The sequence below is a fragment of the Sphaerodactylus townsendi genome, unplaced genomic scaffold, assembly GCF_021028975.2.
Source record: "Sphaerodactylus townsendi isolate TG3544 unplaced genomic scaffold, MPM_Stown_v2.3 scaffold_1573, whole genome shotgun sequence".
NCBI classification, from domain to species: Eukaryota; Metazoa; Chordata; class Lepidosauria; order Squamata; family Sphaerodactylidae; genus Sphaerodactylus; species Sphaerodactylus townsendi.
In genome coordinates this window covers 1-10,267 of record NW_025950149.1, presented here as the reverse complement: position 1 = coordinate 10,267, position 10,267 = coordinate 1, and the positions used below count along the sequence as shown (strand labels likewise).

General features: G+C 44.6%; 1 protein-coding gene across 1 annotated transcript; it reads left to right on the top strand.

Moving 5' to 3' along the window:
* The first annotated feature begins 8,239 nt into the window (after positions 1-8,239).
* Positions 8,240-8,668, top strand: LOC125424949 (dynein light chain 1, cytoplasmic). The gene has a single exon (XM_048482387.1). The coding sequence runs from the start codon at positions 8,399-8,401 to the stop codon at positions 8,666-8,668; it is 270 nt and encodes an 89-aa protein (XP_048338344.1). The 5' UTR covers positions 8,240-8,398.
* Positions 8,669-10,267: the final 1,599 nt, after the last annotated feature.

Genomic DNA, 10,267 nt, shown 5'->3' with positions numbered 1-10,267 from the left:
GTGCTAGGATGAAACTTCAAAGCCCTAAGTTACCTCGTGGCCTGAACAGAGTTTTCCTGGGAAAGGGAAAACAAAGGTTTTTGGAATTCCATCTTGAGACCTGGTCAGAGAAGCATCTCTGGGCCATGGGTTCCCGGAATGGGGACAAAGAACGAAAAGGGATATGACCACCTAAGCAATCCCTTAACTGCATCTAAGTTTTATTTCTTTGTTTTCTGTTTTTCAATAAAAATCGTTGAGACCTCAGCTGGTTGGAGTTATTGGAGAAAAGAACCCAGGTTTTAATGAAACAAGCGTGGCTCTCCCAGGCTTGCTTTCATGATATGGTGGCAGCTTTTGTGGTCTCCAATACTCAAGGGTCTACACCTTCGTGGATTTGTGGCAGGCTTGCTTTCGTGATTCCAGTGTGAGCATTTTGGGAGGAGAAGGCTGCGTGCAGGTTGAGATGGTAACCAGAGAGTCTGATGCTGATGGCATGAGTGCTTTGGGAGAAGATGTGCCAGGATCCGGCAGGGAGAAGTCAAGGGGCCAGGGCTCAGGTCTTGAGCGGGGCGCCCAGAGGGCTTTCTCAAGCGGATGGCAGGAGCTCCTAAGAAGCTTTATGCTGCATCTACAGGCTATTTGGAATCTTTTGACAGCACAGCAGAGAAAACAACTTCCAAAATTCGAAGCTGGAGGGGAACAAAGTCTCAAGAGAGGGAACAAAAAGCCTCCAGGTGGGAGACTGTTCCATTCAGATGCAAGCGGAGAGAAGCCTGGCATGAAATCCTCTTCGGAAACTACCAGCATCCTTTCAGAAAGGGGGGAGAGAGCAAATTGCCGGAGGGAACAGAAGACGTCTTTGGAAACGGCTTGGAAGTCATCCGGAATGAGCTCCATAGCGGTCATCCAGCACCAGAAGGTTGGTGGGAAGGAGATCATTCTCCAGGAACAGGAACTTTCGGATGACAGCATGAGAAGTGGACAGATGAACATTTCATCTTTTGAAACTGGTGTAAGATTAATTGATGTTGTTGAATTACATGTAAGTTTTAATCAGTTTAATGGGAAAATTCATGTTTTGACCCATGAGAAAGGTAGAAATGCACAAATGAGTGTTTCCACTAGGCCCCAAGAAAATGTTGATTTGGAAGCAGGGGTGGAGGATGAAAAGTTGTGTGAGAAGGTGGATTTTCCACAAGGTGATACAACTGTAATTATACAATCAGTCAAAGCAGTCTATATTGACGTGGCAGATCCTGTAACTGCCAAGAGCAGCAGCATTCCTCTTCAAGTTAAGGGGGATGGAGAGGAAGTCCTTTTGAATGCAAACTTTGAGGATGAAATTGTTTGGTTTGATATGCAAAGTGCTAAAGGTATCACACCAGAGCAGCAGGCTCAGGCGGCAGAAATGCTGGCTGAAGGAAAAGGTATGTTCTGCAGCAAGCCAGGTTACACTGACTTGATTTCACATTACATTGATATGGGCAGGAATTTGCCGATTGAAGTGATGTCCTACACAATGATGTTGCATCATGCAGTAACCAGGAAGAGAAATTCCAAAGGGAGAGATACTATTGTGTTTTCTCCAGAGAAGAAGGTATCAGACTATGGTTGAAAGAAGCATGAGTCTTGTAGTTCAACGCTCAAGGATATTGCATTGCTTATTAGTCTGAAAGTATGTATTAGTCGGAAATTCTGTTTTGTATTAACATGATTTTCTTCATTCTGTATTGTTATGCTATCATAAGGACTATGTTGTGCATGAAAGGAATTGTAGTTAGCAGATCTCTGTATTAGTTGGAGATGACTGATGTGGAAGTAACACATGTAATCTTTTCTATATGGATAGATGAAATATGTAGCCATTAGACTACAGATTTCCTCTCCAAAAGGGGGCGTGTGATGGAACAGTACTGTAAAACTAGCAAAGTCACATATGACTGTGAAAAGCATCTTTGCCTTTTGATCTCCTGGAGGGAGGACAGGAAACTATGCAGAGGTGCTAGGATGAAACTTCAAAGCCCTAAGTTACCTCGTGGCCTGAACAGAGTTTTCCTGGGAAAGGGAAAACAAAGGTTTTTGGAATTCCATCTTGAGACCTGGTCAGAGAAGCATCTCTGGGCCATGGGTTCCCGGAATGGGGACAAAGAACGAAAAGGGATATGACCACCTAAGCAATCCCTTAACTGCATCTAAGTTTTATTTCTTTGTTTTCTGTTTTTCAATAAAAATCGTTGAGACCTCAGCTGGTTGGAGTTATTGGAGAAAAGAACCCAGGTTTTAATGAAACAAGCGTGGCTCTCCCAGGCTTGCTTTCATGATATGGTGGCAGCTTTTGTGGTCTCCAATACTCAAGGGTCTACACCTTCGTGGATTTGTGGCAGGCTTGCTTTCGTGATTCCAGTGTGAGCATTTTGGGAGGAGAAGGCTGCGTGCAGGTTGAGATGGTAACCAGAGAGTCTGATGCTGATGGCATGAGTGCTTTGGGAGAAGATGTGCCAGGATCCGGCAGGGAGAAGTCAAGGGGCCAGGGCTCAGGTCTTGAGCGGGGCGCCCAGAGGGCTTTCTCAAGCGGATGGCAGGAGCTCCTAAGAAGCTTTATGCTGCATCTACAGGCTATTTGGAATCTTTTGACAGCACAGCAGAGAAAACAACTTCCAAAATTCGAAGCTGGAGGGGAACAAAGTCTCAAGAGAGGGAACAAAAAGCCTCCAGGTGGGAGACTGTTCCATTCAGATGCAAGCGGAGAGAAGCCTGGCATGAAATCCTCTTCGGAAACTACCAGCATCCTTTCAGAAAGGGGGGAGAGAGCAAATTGCCGGAGGGAACAGAAGACGTCTTTGGAAACGGCTTGGAAGTCATCCGGAATGAGCTCCATAGCGGTCATCCAGCACCAGAAGGTTGGTGGGAAGGAGATCATTCTCCAGGAACAGGAACTTTCGGATGACAGCATGAGAAGTGGACAGATGAACATTTCATCTTTTGAAACTGGTGTAAGATTAATTGATGTTGTTGAATTACATGTAAGTTTTAATCAGTTTAATGGGAAAATTCATGTTTTGACCCATGAGAAAGGTAGAAATGCACAAATGAGTGTTTCCACTAGGCCCCAAGAAAATGTTGATTTGGAAGCAGGGGTGGAGGATGAAAAGTTGTGTGAGAAGGTGGATTTTCCACAAGGTGATACAACTGTAATTATACAATCAGTCAAAGCAGTCTATATTGACGTGGCAGATCCTGTAACTGCCAAGAGCAGCAGCATTCCTCTTCAAGTTAAGGGGGATGGAGAGGAAGTCCTTTTGAATGCAAACTTTGAGGATGAAATTGTTTGGTTTGATATGCAAAGTGCTAAAGGTATCACACCAGAGCAGCAGGCTCAGGCGGCAGAAATGCTGGCTGAAGGAAAAGGTATGTTCTGCAGCAAGCCAGGTTACACTGACTTGATTTCACATTACATTGATATGGGCAGGAATTTGCCGATTGAAGTGATGTCCTACACAATGATGTTGCATCATGCAGTAACCAGGAAGAGAAATTCCAAAGGGAGAGATACTATTGTGTTTTCTCCAGAGAAGAAGGTATCAGACTATGGTTGAAAGAAGCATGAGTCTTGTAGTTCAATGCTCAAGGATATTGCATTGCTTATTAGTCTGAAAGTATGTATTAGTCTGAAATTCTGTTTTGTATTAACATGATTTTCTTCATTCTGTATTGTTATGCTATCATAAGGACTATGTTGTGCATGAAAGGAATTGTAGTTAGCAGATCTCTGTATTAGTTGGAGATGACTGATGTGGAAGTAACACATGTAATCTTTTCTAAATGGATAGATGAAATATGTAGCCATTAGACTACAGATTTCCTCTCCAAAAGGGGGCGTGTGATGGAACAGTACTGTAAAACTAGCTAAGTCACATATGACTGTGAAAAGCATCTTTGCCTTTTGATCTCCTGGAGGGAGGACAGGAAACTATGCAGAGGTGCTAGGATGAAACTTCAAAGCCCTAAGTTACCTCGTGGCCTGAACAGAGTTTTCCTGGGAAAGGGAAAACAAAGGTTTTTGGGAATTCCATCTTGAGACGTGGACAGAGAAGCATCTCTGGGCCATGGGTTCCCGGAATGGGGACAAAGAACCAAAAGGGACGTAACCAGCTAAACAATCCCTTAACCGCAATCTAAGTTTTATTTCTTTGTTTTCTGTTTTTCAATAAAAATCGTTGAGACCTCGGCTAGTTGGAGTTATTGGAGAAAAGAACCCAGGTTTTAATGAAACAAGCGTGGCTCTCCCAGGCTTGCTTTCATGATATGGTGGCAGCTTTTGTGGTCTCCAATACTCAAAAGGGTCTACACCAGCCTTCGTGGATTTGTGGCGAGCTTGCTTTCGTGATGATTCCAGTGTGAGCATTTTGGGAGGAGAAGGCTGCGTGCAGGTTGAGATAGTAACCAGAGAGTCTGATGCTGATGGCATATGAGTGCTTTGGGAGAAGATGTACTTGAGATCCGGCAGGGAGAAGTCAAGGGAGCCAGGGCTCAGGTCTTGAGCGGAAGCCCAGAGGAACTTTCTCAAGCGGATGGCAGGAGCTCCTAAGAAGCTTTATGCTGCATCTACAGGCTATTTGGCCCAGATCCTTTGACAGCACAGCAGAGAAAACAACTTCCAAAATTCGAAGCTGGAGGGGAACAAAGTCTCAAGAGAGGGTACAAAAAGCCTCCCAGGTGGGAGACTGTTCCATTCAGATGCAAGCGGAGAGAAGCCTGGCATGAAATCCTCTTCGGAAACTACCAGCATCCTTTCAGAAAGGGGGGAAAGAGCAAATTGCCGGAGGGAACAGAAGGCGTCTTTGGAAGCAGCAGGAAGTCATCCGGAATAGAGCTCCATGGCAGTCATCCAGCACACACCAGAAGGTTGGTGGTGGGAAGGAGATCATTCTCCAGGAACAGGAACTTTCGGATGACAGCATGAGAAGTGGACAGATGAACATTTCATCTTTTGAAGAACTGGTGTAAGATTAATTGATGTTGTTGAATTACATGTAAGTTTTGAAAATCAGTTTAATGGGAAAATTCATGTTTTGACCCATGAGAAAGGTAGAAATGCACAAATGAGTGTTTCCACTAGGCCCCAAGAAAATGTTGATTTGGAAGCAGGGGTGGAGGATGAAAAGTTGTGTGAGAAGGTGGATTTTTCCACAAGGTGATACAACTGTAATTATACAATCCAGTCAAAGCAGTCTATATTGGCGTGGCAGATCCTATGGCTTTGCAAAGAGCAGCAGCATTCCTCTTCAAGTTAAAGGGGATGGAGAGGAAGTCCTTTTTGAATGCAAACTTTGAGGATGAAATTGTTTGGTTTGATATGCAAAGTGCTAAAATTATCACACCAGAGCAGCAGGCTCCAGGCGGCAGAAATGCTGGCTGAAGGAAAAGGTATGTTCTGCAGCAAGCCAGGTTACACTGACTTGATTTCACATTACATTGATATGGGCAGGAATTTGCCGATTGAAGTGATGTCCTACGTGATGTTGCATCATGCAGTAACCAGGAAGAGAAATTCCAAAGGGAGAGATACTATTGTGTTTTCTCCAGAGAAGAAAGTATCAGACTATGGTTGAAAGAAGCATGAGTCTTGTAGTTCCAGCAGCTCAAGGATGTTGCATTGCTTATTAGTCTGAAAGTATGTATTAATCCCGGAAATTCTGTTTTGTATTAACATGATTTTCTTCGGAAATTTCTGTATTGTTATGCTATCATAAGGACTATGTTGTGCATGAAAGGAATTGTAGTTAGCAGATCTCTGTAGCGTAGTTGGAGATGACTGATGTAGAAGTAACACATGTAATCTTTTCTATATGGATAGATGAAATATGCTTGTATTGGACTACAGATTTCCTCTCCAAAAGGGGGCGTGTGATGGAATAGTACTGTAAAAACTAGCAAAGTCACATATGACTGTGAAAAGCATCTTTGCCTTTTGATCTCCTGGAGGGAGGACAGGAAACTATGCAGAGGTGCTAGGATGAAACTTCATTTCCCTAAGTTACCTCTCGTAGCCTGAACAGGTTTTTCCTGGGAAAGGGAAAACAAAGGTTTTTGGAATTCCATCTTGAGACCTGGTCAGAGAAGCATCTCTGGGCCATGGGTTCCCGGAATGGGGACAAAGAACGAAAAGGGATATGACCACCTAAGCAATCCCTTAACTGCATCTAAGTTTTATTTCTTTGTTTTCTGTTTTTCAATAAAAATCGTTGAGACCTCAGCTGGTTGGAGTTATTGGAGAAAAGAACCCAGGTTTTAATGAAACAAGCATTGGCTCTCCCAGGCTTGCTTTCATGATAAAACTCATTCCAGGTTCTGCCCCACAGAACCCACAAGCTGAGGTTACAAGAGCTCACGAAAATGTCTCATTATTGCAAATGGCCTTTTAGAATGCCTTATTCTGGATATTTTTGCACTCCTAAAGAAGGTGTACAGCTATTGTAACCACTAACTAAGTCCTTCATGAATGCTAACAGTAAAGGACTGTATCTTTAAATTCAGTCTGTGTTTTATTACACAGCAAAACAAAAAGAATTAATAAATTATAATTGTTCCTATGTATAGAATTGTGTTTTTTGTATATGCATATTGTTAGTGACTTGTATTTCTGTAACCTTTTGTATGTTCATAGCAGTGGCGTAGCACCAATGGGATGGGGGGGTACAACGCCCCATGTGCAGCAGCGGCAGAGGTGTGACCGGACCATGGCGGGGGCGTTCTGGGGTGTGGCGGGGGGTGGTGCTGCGGCAGGGAAGCAGGGTGCACGTGCACCCCGGGCGCAGTTTCCCCTTGCTCCACCTCTGGTTCATATCTATTTTAGACAACAATGCACTTATTTTCACTTTTCAATTGACTTAGTAAATGAGTAGTGAGTATCCAAGTTTGTGTATTTGTGTTGTTATGCAGCAGAACTGGTGGTGTTTTTTTGTTTATTGTTAATTGCTATTCAGTACACTTAAGTCCTATTTGTACTGTGTTCCAGGGACATTCCCAGGGGAGGAGCTGACTTTGGTTATAATTCCCAGCATTTCAGCCTGGGAATGCCCTCATTCCAGTGATGCAGTCTTCACACATGCAAATTGCATGGCATAAGTCTGTTTATGGAATGGGCGAACCGGAGAGAGGTGAGCGTTTTCGCTCTCTTTGCTGGTGCCCATGAACTGATTCCCACTTTTGGAGTGGTACCACAGCACTGTCCCCAGCCACCCCTCTACCACTCCCCCATTGAATTGGGCTTCTGAGATTCTGCCTGAAGAAACAGTGCTTTTTAGAGAACTTCAGGGGTTGTAATAGAGACACTATTGCCTGTGGAAAACACAATCTCTATTGTTGTCCCCTTATAATTTCGGGGATGGAGGCAAAATAGATTTGTAGGTATTTGACGCACCACATAACCTTTGAAAACCTACTTCACCAGAGATGATAATGCAACACTAAAAAGACTGGGCCTATGATGACTCTGTCACCAACCTTTTACATAGATCAAAAGAGAACAATAAAGGTATAGCATATGGTATAGCATATGGGAACAACATACCTGTATCCAAATTATACCTTGCTTATGTAAACCAATGAAGGGTGTCCATGTGTTCATGGGGGGTGTCCAAGTGTGCTAGTTGTTTACCTTTTTTCAGCTACACAAATTGTCAATTGTGCCATTTCTCACAATCTCCAAGACTTAGGCCCCTTCCGCACATGCAAAATAATGCATTTTCAAACCACTTTCACAACTGTTTGCAAGTGGATTTTGCTATTCCGCACAGCTTCAAAGAGCACTGAAAGCAGTTTGAAAGTGCATTATTCTGCATGTGCGGAATGAGCCCAAGTCAAACACTCCAGTACAGAAGGTTTTTGTTCACACCATTTATCTGTAACTGGTATTTTTTAGCTGTTAATGCATTCCAAACTGGCTTGTCATGCTAGGTTTTTACAGTCCAAATATCCAAACAAAACATTCAGGGGATTTAAGAGGCAGGATATAATTCATCATCAGAAATGTGATGTCTAAGCTTCAAAAGATTTTGGGACAGTTCCGCCAAATCTGTAGGAAGTCAGCTTTTGATTAGGGCAAAATGGTTTTCATTCTTTTATCTCCTCCCAACCCCGTTGTTGTTATAGAATGCAGGCAGAACGCCTCGGGAGAGATTTTAAACCAATTTTGTGGTCGCTATTTGTAGTTGTGGTTTGTGTTCCCAATTTGTGACTTAACAAACTGGGCTTGTCGCGGGCGAGGGGCTGCAGGGCGGCTGAGCGCGCGGGTCTCCTCAGTTCGTTGCGCGACGGGGGAGCCGGAGGAGCGCGGAGTCGCCAACCCACCCGTTCGCTCCACCAACATCCCTTCCCGCCGTCCTCGGAAGCAGCCCAGCGGCAGACGGTAACCATGAGTGACCGCAAGGCCGTGATCAAGAATGCGGATATGTCTGAGGAGATGCAGCAGGACTCGGTGGAGTGTGCCACCCAGGCCTTGGAGAAGTACAACATCGAGAAGGATATCGCTGCCCACATCAAGAAGGAGTTTGACAAGAAGTACAACCCAACTTGGCACTGCATTGTGGGAAGAAACTTTGGCAGCTATGTGACTCACGAGACCAAACACTTCATCTACTTCTACCTGGGTCAAGTTGCCATCCTCCTGTTCAAGTCCGGTTAGATAATGGGACTGTTCCACCCAAAGATGCGTTTGGTGACGGGACGAACACGCTAATTCCAAATAGACTGACGTCTTCAGCCTTCCCCAGGGAACACACTTTGGTTCTTTAAGCCTTTTGTTGTTTTAATGGGCAGGTACTCTTCTGTACCAGTTTGTGGGGGTTTTTTTGTTGTGACTTAACAAACTGAATGCAGCTTGATAACTCCCCTGTTTTTGCAAACTCAAGCAGACAGGATAAAAAGGATATTGACTGCACATGTGGTGACGTGATACACATCTGGCTGCGGGCACCATCCACACATGGATATTTTGCTGTACCTTGGTGACCAAACTGGAGCCCCTTTGGGGAAGCATCCCGGGATGTCATCCTCTAATTGACCACCTTCAAGCCTTTTACTGACCTTGGCATGCTCTTTTTAAAACCGGATTTGATATGGTCTTTCCAGAAAGAACACAGTCCAAATGTACTAGCAAGCTATCTGGGCAAGAAGATGCACCTTTCAGAATGTCCCTCGTACACCGGTGTTATTTTCCATCCGTCAGCCCCTTGTGTGAGCAATTTTTCTTGCTGTTGCAGTGGAAGGCTTTTGCGGGGGGTTTAAATTGGTACTTGCGAAAGCACAATAAAGCACAAGGAGCAGCAGTGGCATAGTGGTTAACAGCAGGTGTGCTCTAATCTGGAGGAACCGGGTTTGATTCCCCGCTCTGCCGCCTGAGCTGTGGAGGCTTATCTGGGGAATTCAGATTAGCCTGTGCACTCCCACACACGCCAGCTGGGTGACCTTGGGCTAGTCACAGCTTCTCGGAGCTCTCTCAGCCCCACCCACCTCACAGGGTGTTTGTTGTGAGGGGGGAAGGGCAAGGAGATTGTAAGCCCCTTTGAATCTCCTATAGGAGAGAAAGGCGGATATAAATCCAACTCTTCTTTTTCTTCTTAATGCTATACATTTTTTTAAAAGGCGTCATAAAGCAATAGTGCCATCATATTATAGCACAATAAGTTTCTTTCTTTTTTTAATGGCACTTGCTTTAACATAGTGGTGCTATAGTGCGAAGGTCACTTCTGGTGACATGGTAGTGAAAAATGCAGAGGAAGGGGCAGCTGACAGGGAAAGGAGTATAGCCAGCTGGGTGACCTTGGGCTAGTCACAGCTTCTCAGAGCTCTCTCAGCCCCACCTACCTTACAGGGTGTTTGTTGTGAGGGGGGAAGGGCGAGGAGATTGTCAGCCCCTTTGAGTCTCCTGCAGGAGAGAAAGGGGGGATATAAATCCAAACTCGTCCTCGTCCTCGTCCTCTTCTTCTTCTTCTTCTTCTTCTTCTTCTTCTTCTTCTTCTTCTTCTTCTTCTTCTTCTTCTTGTGTGGATCTGCCCTTGGCAAAGCACAGAATTCCCCCTGTGCAGATGCAGCCATCAGTCCGATGGGATACAAGCCATGCAGGCTTGTGTTAGGCCCCCGCACGTGCAGAATAATGCACTTTCAGTCCACTTCCAATGCACTTTGCAGCTCTGCAGAATAGCAAAATCCACTTGCAAACAATTGCGAAAGTGGATTGAAAGTGTATTATTCTGCATGTGCGGAAAGGGCCTCTTACCTTCAA

Coding starts and splice junctions, on each gene's coding strand:
- LOC125424949 (XM_048482387.1), top strand. CDS start 8,399: ATGAGTGACCGCAAGGCCGTGATCAAGAATGCGGATATGTCTGAGGAG.